This window comes from Corythoichthys intestinalis, chromosome 12 (assembly GCF_030265065.1).
Source record: "Corythoichthys intestinalis isolate RoL2023-P3 chromosome 12, ASM3026506v1, whole genome shotgun sequence".
Taxonomy (NCBI): domain Eukaryota; kingdom Metazoa; phylum Chordata; class Actinopteri; order Syngnathiformes; family Syngnathidae; genus Corythoichthys; species Corythoichthys intestinalis.
In genome coordinates this window covers 18,575,990-18,594,750 of record NC_080406.1, presented here as the reverse complement: position 1 = coordinate 18,594,750, position 18,761 = coordinate 18,575,990, and the positions used below count along the sequence as shown (strand labels likewise).

Below are 18,761 nucleotides of genomic sequence, written 5' to 3'. Positions count from 1 at the left end.
TTAACATGATTAATTAAAAAAATTAATTACCGCCCGTTAACACGATAATTTTGACAGCCCTAATGTAAATATCCCATTTTAAGACATAGACACCAGCGACTTGTAGTCAGGTGGTCAAAAATATTATGAGATTTGGGATAGTTAGTCGCGCTATGGTGTGAAAAATATGGCATAAGAGCAGTTAGAAAATGTCTTTTTTTGGTATATTGAAATCCAAATGAAACTCAATGATGAACAACAGATGACATTTTTTGTATGTTTTGTTTGTTTTGGTGATCAGGAAATTCAACATGCTATGAAGGGTGTGACTTTTTCTGGGTCATTTTTTTAGGGTATAATCGATACACCTCCTAAAACGGGATTTTCTTTCTAGACCAATGCCACGATGAGCACCAAGAGCGGTACAGATACCACGAACGGGAATGGGCCTTGATGAAACTAATGGTAAACTTCCCTGAAGTCGGCAGAGACTTCCTGGAGGGAATTCTTGACCAGTGCGATGCGGATTACGATCAGGCTCACGCTTTACTCAAGGACACACTGACTTGAGATGGAAACACTCTAAACACTAACCGGTAAATTCCATATTATGAGAATCGGCCATTTAGATCTTGCCTCGATTTAATTCCTTTTATGTTTTCTTTTTTTAAATTACAAACCATACACTGATGTAATATAAATTCATTTATTCAATAGATAATTGTTTGATATACAAGTGCAGTGGTACCTCGACATACGATTGCATCGTCATTCGTTCCTTTTGACATCCGACGTAAAATTTGACTTGTAATTTGTCTCGACATATGACGACATGTTCGAAACACGACGATTAATGACAGTGTTGCAATTTCATTGTTTTTCCGCAAGACGGACGCACGGCAGATTTTCTTGTGAGAGAAATCAACATGGGTCTCAAGAAGGTTAGTGCGGGTGTTGAAATTTGAATTAGGAAGGAAATGAAAAATTTCAGCGTGATGTGCATGTCAGTGAACTGACTCGACAGTCCGGTCGGAATATGTCTACGATCTCAAGGACGACTCTCATTATTATCATTATTATTATTATTATTGTAACATAGGCAAGAAAGTCTCCAGCTTCGTCAGGTTTTTGATCCTTTATTTCAGAACTTGTGCAGCACAACACGGATACTGTTCGCCGTAGCCGACGCCCACAACAACAGAACATGGAAATAGTAAAATCTCTGTCGCACCTGTCTCAACTCTTTCAACAGTCACATGGTGTGTTCAGGAGCAGAATGCAAAACACAACCGCCACATTAGAACCCAATTCGTTACATTATTATTACAATTATTATTATTACAAGAGGTGTGCAAAATTTCCGATTCTTAGATTATTCTCGATTCGCCCGTGGAAGATTTGAGAACGATTCATAAACATCCAAATTCCGATTATTAAAATATGTCAAGTAAAGCAGAACTAAAACACACTCACATGCAATGAGGAACAGACCGAGAGCAAACATCATGCTTGTAATGCTTGTGGGTAATGACAATGCTCAACTCATGGCTCTGGCTGAACTCATGCCGCTAGATAAAAATAACAATAATACCTGACTGCTGCCAAAAGCCGCTACAAACTACGTCCTGATAATGCTACGGTAGATAATAGATATCATATGTAAATAGAACTAGATGCGAAATGACAGGGATCGGCAGTGTTAGCAGCACATGTATAGAAAGTTAGATGCGAAATGACAGACTTGCCTGCGTTGGTAAACAGCCGCCATCTTAAAGCAGTAGGCTTTCCTGGAAGGCTGTTGTAGTGAACCTTCCAAGCGAACCTAATTAACTTTTTATCTAAAATACTCCTAAATTGGCAAAATCTTGACTTGAATCTATCTTTAAAACGGTTTTAAAACTTTCACATGTCGAAAGTAGACAGAAGGGACCTTATTAACTTTTTTATCTAAAATACTCCTAAATCGGCAAAATCTTGACTTGAATCTATCTTTAAAACAGTTTTAAAACTTTCACATGTCGAAAGTAGACTGAAGGGAAATTATGGAATAATAAATTTTAACAACTTTAACGGTTGATTCACAACATTAAATTAATTGAATGTAGTTTAAAGCTGCTGATACTGAATGGGGAATTTTTTTAAATTATATTTTTTATTGTATTTTATTTACTGTTTTGAACTGTTAACTTGATACTGAAATAGTCGTTTATTTAAGCCTGAGAGGCTTTTGTACAATTTTTATAACTAATGTTGTAACTAATGTTTAATGAAATATTAAAAGCAGCTAATAGCTTGGGGGGCAGGGTTGTGTCATCAATAATTGATTTATAATCAAATCATAGCCTCTGAATCGTAATTGTAATTGAATCGTTAGGTGCCCAAAGAGGCCCACGTCTAACTATTACAGGTAGTCCTCGGGTTATGACGGATCCGACTTGCGCGATTTCGACTTTACGATGCCTGCATCTCATCGTTTTGGTTTTTCAAATGTTTACTTTTGTTTTGCATGCTTTTATTTTGGCGCAGGAAGCGTAGAGCAGATTGTACTTCCGCACGCGAGAGCATTTACACACCCGTCCACCCCACACACGGCAGTGACGGCACACGCACACATGAGGAAGCAGCCGAGTGAAGAGGTGACAGCTTGTGCGCACACTTGTTGCTTGTGAATCATCCATAGGCGACTGCTGTATATAACCCCTTTTGTACTGTTTATTGTGCGTTTTCAATTGTGGTCGAATACTTGGGGCGGGTTTATGTGATTATTTTTGATGATGTGCGGATGCTAAGGGATACATGCTAATTGTATACTATTGCTGTATCAGCAGCTACAGTGATCGCGCCTATTTCGCGCCCTTAGTCCATTGCGGATTTTTTTTTTTTTTTATTGGAAAAAAAAAAATGAAATGAAAAATACGGATAAGCTGTCCTGAGCCGATTGCGCTGTCTCACGCTCGCTCCATCCCTCCCTCTCCTTGCTTTTCAGAGAGTGAACTGGAGTTGCTTATTAAAGTAAACGATGATTGACAGACGGTTAAGCTTTGATCTTGCCAGAGATTCGACCTTCAAAGCGCCTCATGCGTCAATCATCGTTTAACTTGTCAAACAGTTGCTGTGGCAAGACATTGTGTGTAAGTGAGCTGTTGCAGCGGATTTGAGTGGACACTCAACGTTGCATTTAATAAAGACAAGTATTTATTTATTTTTTACTTTTTTTAAATGGATTGTGCGTCTACTTCTTTTGTCGTTTAAATATAAATCTGTGGGACAGTAACATGTTTAAAACTTAACATAATTATTACATTTAAAGTGCTTAAAAAACATTTATTAATATATACCTGTATATATTGTGGAAAACACTCAGGTGACTTGAAGTTTCTGAGACCCCCAATTTGGCCAACTTTCAAAATTGTCCGATATGCATGTGTGATACATCTTTGGAAAGCTTAAAATCTCAATTTTCTGGGGGAAGAAAAATTTTGTACAGGAGGGCATTTAAAAAAAAAAAAAGTTTTTTAAACAGCAAAACCTTACCTGGAGGTGAGAGCACGCGAGAGCAGAATTACAGACGCCATGACTTTAACGAGATATTATCGCGTACTTACCTTGTTTCGATCCAAAAACTCCATGTAGCATGTATCACTGAGTGTCAAGACACAGCTGTGAAGGGCCTCAGCTGGATTTTTGGGGGATTTTATGGGTGAAACATGTTAATATAACAAGGGTCGCGATGCAGAAATCACAGACATTAAGGAGTGGTCGAGATTTTCTTTTTCATATATTTCCACCCCATATATGTTTTTTTTTCTTCAATTTTTCTTTGTTTGGATCGATTATTTATCATCTAACATATCGGAGAAAATGCGACAGTAACAAAAAATACAATTAAGCAATAGTTAAGAGGTAGATGTCCGTGACTTTTTTACGGACACCATTTTTTTCATTGTGACATAACTTGTTTAAAAGTTTAAAATATATGAGTGAATATTTTTTTTCAGCCGTTTTTTTTTTTTTTTTTTTCAATATAAATAATAATAAATATAATTAATTACCTCCGTTTTATGGCTGGGTTGAAACAACAGCTGTTGCGCGGCGTCTGTAAACGGGGATTTTCAGGGTAAAACGGACAAATTAAAAATAGTTCGGGGGCTTAATGCGCCATGAATCTGCTATGGCCGTATATAGACATATTGTTCTCTCAAACACAACAGTTGTTTTGGCTTAAAATACAGCAGTTTCTTTTAAAGAGGAGTGCAAGAGCAGAAACTGCTTTTTCAGTCTTCTCTGTTTTCTACCATATTATATATACACATGAAAATTTTTTTTAAATTATACTGTGGGGAAAAAGGTAAAAAAAAAAAAAACATCTTATAAGTACCTCTTTCCAATGATAGATCTGAATAAAAACATTGGAGAAAAAAAAAAATTAGGGGGGACGCTATTAGGCGGTTTTTCACTTATCGGGGCGGGTTCTGGTCCTTATTAACCGTGAAAAATGAAGGATCACTGTTCTTGTAAACACAAATTTGAATTGCTGTTATTGAGGATGATACTCATTTAATCCCATTTAATTTAGATGCTTCTGCAAGTGTTGATGTCATGAGCAGCTGAATAAAGTCAGCAAACCACACGGATGTCTGACATACGCATTTCGGAGCTTAGTTCAAAAATGTCTAGGTAGGACTTAGCTCCAATGTCTTGGCGAGGACAGTACAATGACATATATTACATGTTTTTGGATAGTTTTTTTTTTTTATTTAGAGGGTGTTTTGAGGTATTTAAAGGGCTAATTCTGACTAACGCGGAAATCCGGGATACATCGCCAGCGCAGAAACGGAACTCGTTCGTAAACCGGGGACTGCCTGTATTCCTATTTGTATTGCTAATTTATTGGTTTTGCTATGTGTAATTGCTATTTATTGCAATATTTGTTAAGGTTTTGCCGTAGGTTTTGGGGCTATGAAACGAATGAATCAAATCATAATCTATTCTTATGAGAAAAATCCCGCTCGATATACGACCATTTTGACATGCAAACCAGGTCCTGGAACGAATTAAATTCGTATGTCGAGGTACTGATGTATGTCGAATTTAGTAACTGCTCAGCCCTGATGTTTAAGTATTTGGTGTCTTGTCTGTAAGCGTGAATGAGTCATATTTTTCATGCACATTTTTTTACAAACACAGATTTGAATTTTCGCATGGGGTCAACAGCATGAGTCATCATCTTCAGCTCATATTTGTGGGTTTTGATTGAATCAGTGTGTGTAGCTGGAAAAAATGAGAGTTCCACCCAAATACGTGGATGATGCCACCTTAAATTGTTTTATGATAGTAATATTCTGAAGAAACCACTTGGAGTTGGACTTTAGATTATATTTAAATGAGTTCTGCTACACTTCATCCAAGTATTGCATTAGGTGCACAAGCAAAAATATTTACTACATGTTGACAACTTTCTCATGTTGGGCCAATGGAAACTACATGTCATTGTTTTGCATTTTATTGTTGGTCTTTTCCGCTTCCAAATCACAAAGTGTTTTATTAAAATGGGAAGATGCTTCATATTAAATCTGGCTCTTTGTGTCAACTTCCTGCAAAATGAGACCAAGCAATTAACTTCTTCCATTGCTATGACAGTTATATGAAAGGATAGACTAAATGCGGAAATATTATATTTTTTCAATCGACTGTGGTGAAAATTTAAGGGGACATTTTATAGGAAATCCCCTGTTTAATAGTTTGTCTGGGAAAAAACATTGGGTATTTGCACTGTCTGCCTGCCAATTAAATTTAAAATCAATTAACCATAGAAATATTTTGTGATCTGGCCTGTTTTGAAAATATTTGTGTTCACCATATGCCTGGGGAAAATCAATTTTATGAATGAATAAAAAAATAATTATTGTGGAAAATGTTTCATCTCTGTGAGCTGCGCAGTATTCACAAAATGGAGTCATTTCTTTCCCTTCCCCTATAGTACATCCATGCGAGTCTTCACTGCTTTGTGGCCAGCTATTAGACCGGCAAGAGAAGCATAAAGATTGAAGTGTTCCTTAAAACTAGTTAAGAAAATGAGTGACAGCGGGAAAAAGGAACAGTCCTAAACATAGACCCATCCGTTAAATGGGAAGAATAAAGTCAACTGTTTAAAGTCTGATAGTTACAAATGTGTCAACTATTAACAATTAACCCTTAGATTCATAAGTGGGTCAAAAATGACCCGGTGAGGTTGTTTTCTTGAAATATCTTCAGAATGAAAAATTGTTATCAATTCATATTCCAGGTATTCCTCAAAAAACATGTTTTTGACGTAATGACATTCAAATTTTTGAGGAACATTTTAAACTTTTGAAGAAATTGTCATTTTTGTATTACTACCCTAAGCTTCCAGAACTGGGTCAAAAATGACCCACATGCATTTTCTATGGAATCCAATGGGAATCTTTCATTCTTATCAACTTTGGCTGTCAGGAATTAATTTATCGTGGACCAAACAGACTAGGTATGTAAAAAGTGACATCCCTTAGAAGATTATTTTACACAGCAAGAGCTTATACGGGTACTGTAAGAATTATGTCCATATAGTATTTTGTGTGTGTGTCTTTCATGACTCTTTATTATTATTTATCAACAAATTAACCTACTTCATAACTAGCTAGCTAACTAAGGCTAGGTTCATGCCACTGCTTCTAATGCACAATTCCGATTCTTTGTCATATCTGTTTTTTTGGCGTACCCGTTCAGACTGCCTTTGTCCATTGAGCCTGTTCAAGTATCACACATGCGCTCTAATTCGCAGTCCGAGATGCGCTGAGCAAACTGGCCCGCAGGAGCATTGGAGCAGAGAGAAAACCGAGCATTGTCAGGCTTATTCTCAACCCATTTTTTTTATGACTATTGTCAAGCCCGCTCCTTCCCCAAAAGCCGCGTTCAAGCTAGGCGCTAATGCTAATGCACAGCTGCATCGCTACCGTAGCACCCTGTCTCTCTCGCTCTTTGCTGATGGTAATTGCTGCATGAATTCCAATTTGGGAGACTTGACAGTTTGGACCGCAGCCACATTCTGGAAAAATGTAGCCCCGATGGGATTTTAACCACATACGAAAGTGACCTTGATCCAATTTGAAAATGGTCCACTTTTATGCGACATTTCCCGTTCAGTCGAGACGGGGTTGGACTCAAGTGTCCGAAATTTCTGATGATGAGGACCCAGACTATTGTCCAGGTGGCAGTGGCAGTTGTCCACCTGGAAATCCAACTGAACAGGATCAATCTGACTCATAAGATTCCACTCATGTGTCCTATGAAGAAGAAAGTGTCCAAATCATGGCCAACAGAATGAGTTGGAAGGGCTCTTACTAGAGAGAATTGCCTCCCACCTAGGGCAGAACACAGAGCCACAATATCCTCAGAAATGGGTCAGTGCCTCCACAAGGGCTTAGCACCGCTGTCTCACCAAAAAGATGCATGGGAGCTCTTCATCATTGATGATAAAATACAAGGAAGGATGAAGTCTATTGCTGTTCTGTTTTTTTTTTTCCCAAAAAATGTTAATTGAATCATAAAGATATTTCAAGCATGAAATCATTCTTGTGTGGCACCGAATATCATACTAATTAATATATAAGTGATTATTTTTCACCAAAATGGCATAAAAACACATTAGTTGGTTCTAATATAGGTCATTTTTGACCCACTTATGGAAGAGTGCAGGGTCCAGTAACTTCTGCATCTAAGGGTTAAGTCAATCAGTTACAACAGGTGAAAGAGAATTTTATTCTAGAATTCAAGGCAGAGGTTTTGCATTTATTCCAAGATGAAAATAGCAGTTACACGTGTTTAACATTTAACAAATGTTTTGTGTTTTCTGGCTTTTGTACTTATTGTAGGGAGAAGGAATAAATTGCAAAATATATGTATATATATAAGTATATATATGGCGGAAAACACTCAGGTGACTTGAAGTTCCGCTCTGAGACCCCTAATTTAGCCAACTTTCAAAATTGTCCGATATGTATGTGTGATACATCATTGGAAAGCCTAAAATCTCAATTTTCTGGGGGAAGAAAAATTTTGAACAGAGGGGCATTTTTGAAAAAAAAGTTTTTTAAACAGCAAAACCCTACCTGAAGGTGAGAGCACGCGAGAGCAGAATTACAGACGCCATGACTTTAAGGAGATATTATCGCGTACTTACCTTGTTTTGAACCAAAAACTCCATGCAGCATGTAACACTGAGTGTCAAGACACAGCTGTGAATAACCACAACTGGATTTTGGGGGATTTTATGGGTGAAACACGGTAATATAACAAGGGTCGCGATGCAGAAATCACATACAACAAGGAGTGGTCGAGATTTTCTTTTTCATGTATTTACCCTTTAAAACGTTTTTTTCCCCCTCAATTTTTTTGTTTGGATCGATTATTTATCACCTAACATATCGGAGAAAATGCGACAGTAACAAAAAACAAAACAAAACAATTAATCGATAGTTATGATGTAGGATATCCGTGACTTTTCTACAGACGCCATTTTTTCATTGTGACATAATTTGTTTAAAAGTTTAAAATACGTGAGTGAATAATTTTTTAGGGCCATTTTTAAAAAAAATGAAATATGAGATCAATTAATGATTCTAAGCTAAAAACGACAGACATTTTGAATAATAAATATAATTAATTACCTTCGTTTTATGGTTGGGTTGAAACAAAAGTGGTTGCGCGACGTCTGTAAATGGGGGTTTTCAGGGTAAAATGGACAAATTAAAAATAGTTCGAGGGCTTCGTGCGCCATGAATCTGCTATGGCAGCATATAGACATTGTTTTATCAAACACAAAAGTTTTGGTTTCTTTTAAACAGGAGTGCAAGTGCAGAAACTGCTTTTTCAATCTTGTCTGTGTAACACAGAGAAGGCTGCTCTTGCGCTTTTCAATTTCTCTCTGTCTGGATTGATTATTTATCATCTAAAATACTGGGGAAAATACAACAGTAACAAAAAAAAAAAATACAATTAAGCGAAAGTTATGTGTTAGATATTCGTGACCTATTTACAGACACAATTTCTTTCATTGTGGGGAAATTGTTTTAAAAGTTTAAAATATGCTAGTGAATAATTTTATAAAGTCGTTTTTATTTATTAATTTTTTTACTAAATTTTAGACATTCATTAATTATTCTAAGCTAAAAATGATAGACATTTCGAATAATACATATAATTACTTACCTTCTTTTTATGGCTGGGTTGAAACAAAAGCGGTTGCGCGGTGTCTGTAAACGGGGGTCTCCAGGGTAAAATGGACAAATTAAAAATAGTTTGGGGGCTTAATACGCCATGAAACTGCTATGGAAGCGTATAGACATCTTGTTCTATCACAGTATATAACAGTTATTTTGGCTTGAAATACAGCAGTTTATTTTAAAGAGGGGTGCAGGAGCAGAAACTGCTTTTTCAGCCTTGTCTATGTTTTCCGCCATATAAATTTTTTAAGGTTGTATTGCCCAGCCCTATTTCTTTAATTTAAATCTTAGTATGTTATAAAACCCATTTTTGTTCATTTTAATTCACATTTTTTGTAAATCGCATGTATTATTTTGCATTAACAGCTCAAGTTATGTGCATTGTGCCCATTAAAGTATTTGTCAAATCACCCTCCAATTCCAAATGCTCAATCTTCTGTTGCCATTGACTCTTGTAAGGTGTTTGTTAGATAGGATTATTTTTTTGATAAATGAACACACATTAGCTATTTATTTATATATTATTATTATTACTTTTTTTTAGATTTACAACTTATTTTTACATATGCATTATTGGTAGGAATGTTAGTTCTTTTGAAAGGCTGTGTGCAGTAAATATGAGTGTTATGATGGTGGCATTTTAATCATGCTATAGACTAATTGTATATTAGTTCTTTTGAGAAAAGATAATTCTCATTCAATGAGGTTCCCTTCAATATCGCGACAAAAGAAACAGCAATGTTTAAAAAAAAAAACAAAAAAAAACAATGTTTTGTATTGCTGCTTGTTTTTTTGTTGATGGTATACTCTTGTGCTCCTCAGTCTCTGTGCAGTTTTTAAACAAATATGTCGATGGGGTAATAAAAAAAAAAAAAAAAGAAGTTGTGTTTTTGTTGGCATGTGTTTTTGTTCCGCGCGACAACATGACCTTATTCCGCCGATGGCGACCCACCCTCTGGGAATCCCCTGACTCAAACAGTGCAATGGGCCAACACACATTGCATTGACGCTTGTTTGCGTGTTGCTGTTTGGCCCTCAAATGTCACCAAAGTGTGGTGGTCCTGCACTACATTCCTACATAAAAAAGGTTTGCTTCCCAGCTTGTTCCTGTACTGTACCTGCCTCTTGTTCTCCGCCTATTCCCGGTGGACTGAACCAACCCCTCCCACCCTTTTCTTCTCTCTCAGTGTGACGCATTCCGATACTTTGTATGTACTTCTAGGATTAGAAACATGTGCTCTAAAAGCCAAAGAATGTTGTCTGTCTTATCGCTAACACCTTTACCAAAAACCATTTGTCTTTTTATGTTAGGACAAGCGTTGTGAAAGTTTTTATCGCACCAGACTTCTTACTACACTCAATCAAACTACCACATGATAGAATAAATATGAAATTAAAAGTAAAGTCACAAGAAAATTGTCAGTGCAGGTACCAGCTCTGATGGAAGCGTGGACATTTAAAGGCTAACCACGTTACAGTGGTACCTCTAATTATGAAATTAATTTTTTCTAGAAGTAGTTTCGTGAACTGAAAATTACGTAAGTAGAGACACGTTTTTCATGTAAATCCCCTAATCCGTTTCAAGCCCCCCAATATTTAGACATAAATCTTTTATGAAGCAAAAAAATGCAGTAAAACATGTTACAATTAGATTATTGCATGATCAACATATAATGTGAGTTGTGCATAATGTAAAAAAAAAAATTCTAGGCAATAGCCAATGGAAAACTAGCTATAAATGTGTTACGTTCAGTAAACTCTGCAATTAACAACCCATACTGTAATTTTGCCTATCGTATCCTGAAATTTCTTTCAAAACAAGAGGCCACATTTCCCCGTTGAGGCATGCCGTAACCTGAAAATTCCGTATGTAGAGACGTCCGTAAGTAGAGGTACCAATTATCGATTTTAAATGGAGGAGGATGTGTGTTTCCTCAATTGTGTGTTTCTAATTTTGATTGTAAAATCCACCAAGGCACAGAATGCAGGGGTCGGGAACCTTTTTGGCTGAGAGAGTCATGAACAATACATATTTTTAAATGTAATTCCGTCAGAGCCATACAATATGTTTAAAACAAAAATAATGTGATAAAAGTAATGTGTGCATTTTATGTAATTTCAACACTTTTAAAGTACAATAAGTCTCCGAATTCTTTTTAATAACATTGTTATGATGTTGCTAATCAATCATGATTATTTCTTACCATTAATGTGCGTTATGGTGCCGCATGGTATCTGGTTGATACTTGGTGAGGTTGAGCTTCATGCAGGCGTTGAGAAACTCAGGATACGCCTCTCTTCATGTTCACGACGAAGCGCCACGAATCCTGTTTTTCCCCCACCACGCATGAAGCACCATCAGTGCACATCGAAACAAGTTTATCCATCGGTAGATTTTTTTCTTTAGCAAACTCAGTGAAGGACTTGAATAAATACTCCCCTCTTCTTGTCCCTTTCAGTCAAAACTGCGAGACTTTCCTCATGTAGTGTGTCACATGCTGAAAAGTACGGTACTTACGTCTTTTTTTCTTTTAGCCCTCTTCTTAAAAGGGTTTCTAAAATTAGCTGACAACGCAATTAAAACGAGGGAAGTTTACTTCGTGATCTCATGCACATGCGCACATCGGGCGCTATAGACCCTACCCACCGACGTCACAAAATCACGTGCTCGCTGTATGGTTCCGCCCCCTTGTCCGTCATTTTGTGTCTGTATTATCAATGGTCTCAATTGATCGAGCAATTTATAATGCATTTCATGGAAGACCCGGTGTTTTCGGATGCCGTAAACTCACTTGATGCGTTGCATAAAAGGTGTTATGTGGAAAAGCTTCAGTTTATCCATTCGCCAGATCCATATTTGATGCCTAAATCGATGTTTTTCGACCCGCTGTCTCCGCCGTATTTGCCTGACATCTGCTAGCTAGCCTGATATGTACAACTATCTTGTCCACACAAAATCAGCCTATTCTCACGAAAGTTTGAAAAACTTTAAGAGCTTGGAGGCTTATAAATACTTCGTTGCTGGTTGGGTGAAACAGGTCCTCGTCCACGAAAATTCGGCAGGAATCTATCTTGTGCTTGGAAAGGTGAGTTACGAAATTTTCAATTCAAAATCTTCTGTTATTGCTAACATCCACTGTCAAGTCTAATGTATTTCATGTCGTTTGTCAATGGAGTTAGGGCTTTTAATGTTTATATGGTTTAGCGATAGCACTCTCACTACATACATACGTGTATGTTGTCGGCGATTAGCCTAGCAATGATCTTAATTGTGGTTGTCAGCCCAAAACCCTCTAAATATATATTAAATGCATCTTACCAGATATAAAATGACTACTACATAATCTGTGGTAATCGTTTGGAGCCCAGTTTTCTTGTCAAATAGCAGCAGCCCATCTCGCTCTCTTCTCTCCGGGTCTCTCGGAATCCGGTAGAACTTCAAGTCTCTCCGTCTTCTCCGTCTACCTTCTCTGTTATTGCAACCGACCGCCACACACGCCTTCACCATTTTGATTATTAATGGTAACGAGCAGAAAAACACGTCGTAAATAGGAGGAATGTATGTAGCCGTAACAGGGAAACATGATGTGTTGACGGACAATTGGGCGGCACCAGTCAGGAGGAAGGAGTTGTGACGTCACGTGGGTAGGGTCTATTCGACAGCAAAATACGGCTACCCTACTTAGACAGTGTTTCTACCTCATCTGCGTTGCCTATGCAACTGATAGATACATCGATAGATAGACACAACGACATGTATGTTTGCCACTTTCCCACTAAAATTACTGTGAACTGGCTTTCTAGTCGCTGGTGACCGTCGCCGTTTCGTGCAATGCGCAAAGGAGTCTAACTGTAGTGGTCAGAAATGGCACAACATAAAAATTTAATGAATGCAGGCTTGTTCAGAATAAATTGAACAGAAGGGTAGGACTGGATAAAAATAATTTATTAAAGAAAACAAGAACGAGAAAGTGCATTTGCAAGAAATCCTGGTTAGTGAGGCTGTTATAATTAAAAACAGACAATTTTAATGATCAGTGGCCAATATATATGAACACAAAAAAAGCACTGCTAAAAGTCACTTGGGTAAAAACGCATAGCAAACGCCAGCCCCATAAACCCCTGTATATCAGATATGTCCAAAGTCCGGCCCGGGGGCCAAATGCAGCCCGTGGTCAAATTTCATCCGGCCCCCAGCCTCTGTCATAAAATCAATAACGTCTGGCCCACACATAGACTTAATACATTGGTCAGCAGTACTGCTACCAGCATATGAAGTATCTTACACACTAAATGCTGCTCCTCATTTACCCACGAAAAGGCAGCAGCACACTGAGCAGCATTACTCCGTGTGATCCTTTACTCTCAATTTTCTAAAATGGCGACAATCAACAAAAAAAGAAAATTGACTGCGACGGCTGGCGCTTCAAGGATAGGTGGAAATTGGACTTATTTCTTCACTAAAATACGCAACTGTCTGCCTTATTTGCAAAGACACAGTCGCTGTTTTTAAAGAGTTCCATGTGAGGCGATATTACTAAACAAGACACGCTGACATGTACGACAAGATTACAGGCAAGATACGTAGCAAGAAATTGAAGCAACTTGAAGCTAGTTTAATTTCACAGCAGCAGTATTTCGCAAGAGCCCGAGTCAAAAGAGAACGCCACAAAGGCTAGTTGCGAGATTGTTGTAATTATTAATTGTAAAAAAATAATAATAAAGCAAATGGGACGCACAGAATGGCTTGCTAAAATTTGCTTAAATATATTGTTCTACATTATAGACGTCAGCCAAGGTCGGCCCCCCACATTTTTACCACACCAAATCTGGCCCCCTTTGCAAAACGTTTGGACACCCCTGCTCTATATTGTACAGGACATCTCCATTTGGGAACCAGGAGCCTCTTCCCCTCCCTGATGGACATCTACTCGTCTCGATCCCCAGCAGAGCTCTAAATATCCTCAAGGACAACTCACATCCTGGTTCCCAGATGTTTGAACTGGTCCCCTCTGGGAGACGCTATAGGTGTTTAAAAGCAAGAACAAAAAGACTGAGGAACAGTTTCTTTGCTTAAGCCATACAGCCATATGTAACACCACATCACCCAATGTCCAATATTCATTTACATGCAATATACTATGTGCAATACTTACTAAGTGCAATATTCAATGCCTCACTGTCAACTTCTGCTACTTCTATTCACACGTATTCTATGTGCAATACTTATTTACGTGCAACGTTAATGTACAATATTCAATGCCATCACTGTCAACTGCTGCTACTTCAATTATTTGCACTGCCTGAACATCGGACTACCTCATACATATTTTATATTTATTGAAGGGAATAGATACCTTTCTCGCAGACACCATATAACTCTTTGCATTAGTCTAACACATTTATTACAGTAAACCACTTAACCATAGTTTAAAGAAACAAGCTCCATCCCCTTTGACACAGTAAAGTGAAAGAGCCTATCAGCCCTCGCCTGATAGGCGTAGAAAAAGCGTCATCAGTACTCCGGTAGGGGTCAGGACGCTCCTGCCCTGCCAACAACTTGATAGCGCGGGCGCCTGGGACGTCAAGACCTGCGTTGGTCGCCGTGGCAACCACGTTCCACCGCCTTCGGCCCGGCCCACCCCACCGCAGCTTTCAAAAGGACGGGGCGCTGAGATAACAAACTGTCGCTGCTCGGGAACATTTCTATGTAGCCTTGTTTTGCTGACCCTGGATCCAGCAGGGTCTCTCCGTCGTCTGTTTTTGCCTCGTTTTTGACCATTGTTGACGAATAAATTGTGAACCTGTTTTCGGTGAGCCTTCTTCAAACTTTTGAAACATGGAGTCAGTACAAAGGGTTAACACGGGAGTGAACGCGCAGAATGTTGGCCCTTCCGGCTGACTTGCGGGAGCGGTGCCAGCGGAACACCCATTTCGTTCGGCTGTCGCTGTTTCTGCGGCTTGGCTGGGGGGCCGAATTCCTTCATTATTTAGATTTTATACTTTTATTCTTGCAAGCCACTTTCGAGATTTTTAGTTGTCCTGCATTGTAAAGGGAGATGCTCCACAATTTCATTGTACAACTGTATAATGACAATAAAGGGCTATTCTATTCTATTCTATTCTATTCTATTCTATTCTATTCTATTCCCGTGGACTTAATAAATAACTAAATTAAAAACTATGAACCCTTAAAATACTGAACAAGGGGGAAAAAACAGTGACACACGGCAAGGTACAGTAAATATCCTCTGTGAGGGATTTAAGACACACCCTCTGCTGCTGAAGCCGTACAGGTACCTAGATTTATCCACTGTGTATAGCTATTGTTTCAACCGACTGCCACACGCTTCATGAGACTCTGGCGTTCTCCACTGCCGCACCTGTCCTGAATCCCGCCTGATCACTGGCTTGCCAAAGGAAAAAATGTGAGCGCCCCTTACTGGTTGGTCTTTTCAACGCTTCCCCTGTGGCCATAACGCCTGCCAGGTTTTCCCGGAGGTCCTAGCGCACTTCCCATTACATAACGAAACATTTAAAAAAAAATAATTAAAGATTTGTCTGCGAGCCAGATGCAGCCGTCAAAACAGCCATATCTGGCTCGCGAGCCATAGGTTCCCGACCCCTGCCCGTAAGACCATGGTACCAATGTTCATTTGATTGTCAAAAAACAGTGCTACCAACTATACGGAACCTCATTGGAACAGCAATGACCTAATTAACAACAATAACAAACTCTCAGGCTTGAATAAATATACCTGACAAAGCATAGACAAAAAAATTTAGACATAAAGACTTTGGTTTTTTGTTAGCTTCTATCTGTAACTGTTGTTTGGGCAAGGTTTTTGACATACATAATACCCTAAGAAGAGCAGACACTTATGCATTGTAGCTGTTGCGTGGCTTTATACTGTATGTAGCTTTAATCGAATCTTCTCAGAGCATGCACGTACGTAAACATCTTTTGTCGAAACAGTAGGCAGTTGCAGGTGAACTTCTGACTGATCTAAGGAAGATGTCAGTTCAAAATGCTGACATTCACACACACCCAAATGCACAACGAAGTATGCATGCGCATACCCTTTCAAACCACAACTGAGTCACTCAGCTTCCTAAGGGGGAATTGGCCATTTCAATTTGCAGTAAAGCATTTTGCTCATCACGCATACCGAAACAAATAAAGTGTTACGCATCAATGTGTCATTAACAGCACATCTTCCTATAAGGAAGCAGACTATGTAGGCTCTTGGATGAGTTTTTATATCTTTCATTTTGAAGTCCCTGAGGTGATAAAAAAGCTCCTCTTTGGCAGGATGAGAACTGCTTGGTGGCTAAAGGCTGTGGATTTTGTGGTATGATGACCTGATTGACATGCCTCTGCAGCATTGTTCAGCAAAAATTCAGTTTTATTAAAAAAAAATAAAAATGAATGAATAAATTTTAAAAAGCTATATAACCAAAAACAATTCAAATTCGCAGAGGTTACCTAACAGGCTTTGTTATTCCTAACATAATAACGCAGAAAAAAACCCGACACTGCAATTAAATAGTGATTTATATATATATATATATATATATATATATATATATATATATATAAAAAGCCTCTTCTGTCTTGGCGATTCTTTGAATCCTTGAACAAAATAATTGTACAAATAAATGATCTGAAACAATGCTCTAAATAATACCTCTTCTGTAGAAAATCCAGCTTAAACAAAAAGCCGTAGCCTCAAGACTACCACTACAATTGTCATTGACAAATTGTTATTCTCACCTAATTATTCTCTTTTAATGTTCTACATTACACACAAACAATAACCGAAATAAACAGACAATTCAACCAGCATGTTTCCAAACACAGCACTTCAAAACTACATATCCCATAATGCCTAACGCGGCTTACCTGCCTGACAGCTAACACCGGTAGCCGAGGCAAAAATCAAACATTGCTATAAAAGTTTACAATCATCGGCAGCATAATGATGCTACACTAACTGGATTTTACAACTTACACCGGTAGCCGAGGCAAAAATCAAACATTGCTATAAAAGTTTACAATCATCGGCAGCGTAATGATGCCACACTAACTGGATTTTACAACTTACACCAGTATAAAGCTCCAAAAGAAGCAAACAGTTGCTGAAAGGTAAGTTTTGCAAGTGTACAACATACCGATAGCCTGTGAGCTCCTGTCGTGGCAAAGATTTGTTTGTGAATGAGAATTGACAGTTGATCGGGGGGAAAGTGGGCCGGAACGACCCGGAACGCCGGAATGCCATTCAATTCAATTTTATTTGTATAGCCCTAAATCACAGCAAGGTTGTCTCAAATGGCTTTGCAGAGGCAATATGATACACAATCAAAAACAGCAAATGAAGCAACAAAGATGAATAAATAAAGTTCAAGTCCTGGGCATCCCCCATCCTTAGACCCTCCATGTCGGCAAGGAAAAACTCCAGAGTCTTTGGGAGAAAATGAGAAACCTTGGGGAGTATCACAGTCAGGAGAGATCCACTCCCAGGACGGATAGACAGGAAGCACCAGGACTGCTAATGGGAATTAGCAGGCGAAGTTACAGTCCGTAAAGATGCAGTGGAGTAAAGGAACAAGAAGAGGCCCATCTAGCCAGATGAGACGGGGGTAGCAACGAGGACGTCCATCCAGCCAGGGGTCCGGACAGTCAGGAGGCTGCAGCTGAAAAATTGCCCCTCCCCTCACCGGGTGACTAGTGATGAAGAGACTAGACAACTAGATATTAACATTGGAAAATAGAAATAAAGTAAGACAAGTGGTAGGTAGAGTGAGAAAAAGGAGATAGAACTCAGTGGCTGTAGTTCCCCCAGCATTATAGCTTCTACTGCAGCTTAGACTAAACTGTGAGTCTACTCCGACTTCAACTAGCCTGACCATAAGCTTTGCCGAATAGGAACGTTTTTAATCTAATCTTAAATGTGCAGACTGTCTCGGCTTCTTTAATATTAGCTGGAAGCTGATTCCATAAAACGGGCTTGGTGGCTAAAGGCTCTAGCTCCGACAGTACTTTTAGAAACCCTGGGAACTACCAGTAGACCTGCATTCTGAGAGCGGAGTGTTCTGTTGGGGCGGTATGGAACCAGAGCATCAGTGAGATAAGATGGCCCCAACCCATTAATGGTCTTAAATGTAAGAAGGAGGATTTTAAATTTAATTCTAAACTCGACTAAAAGCCAGTGAAGGGCCTGGAGCTCAGGGGTGATGTGCTCTCTTCTATTGGTTCCTGTTAAAAGTCTTGCTGCTGCCGTTGCGGCATACTGTGCTTTGATCCCGAAAATATGATGGCAACTGTCAAAACCTTATGTGTGATGGTTTGTTTAAAGTATTGTATTTTGTCAAATGAGGATTTGTCAATGGCGGCGTTTGGTGTGGCTGGACTCTTACCTTTTATGACTGAGAACCAGACGTGTCTGACATGGCTAAGGAACAGCTACGCTCTGGTTCGGCCCTGCATAAGGCTCTAAGTTGTTTCAGTTGATGTATGTTGGTGTAGGCATTTGTGGTTAA

The 18,761-nt window shown here is 38.7% G+C and overlaps 1 protein-coding gene across 6 annotated transcripts in view; it reads left to right on the top strand.

Annotated features, from left to right (window-relative positions):
- Window positions 1-10,813, top strand: part of epsti1 (epithelial stromal interaction 1) — a 38,347-nt gene extending 27,534 nt beyond the window's left edge. For 3 of the 6 annotated variants that reach the window (XM_057853176.1, XM_057853181.1, XM_057853182.1), the window contains exon 8: window positions 374-5,894. In XM_057853176.1, the coding sequence (XP_057709159.1) occupies window positions 374-549 (176 nt within the window). In that variant the 3' untranslated portion in view covers window positions 550-5,894. Of the gene's footprint in view, window positions 1-373; window positions 5,895-5,959 lie in introns of those variants that run through there. The other 3 variants (XM_057853178.1, XM_057853177.1, XM_057853180.1) reach the window with 3 other exon arrangements.
- The last annotated feature ends 7,948 nt before the right edge of the window (window positions 10,814-18,761 follow it).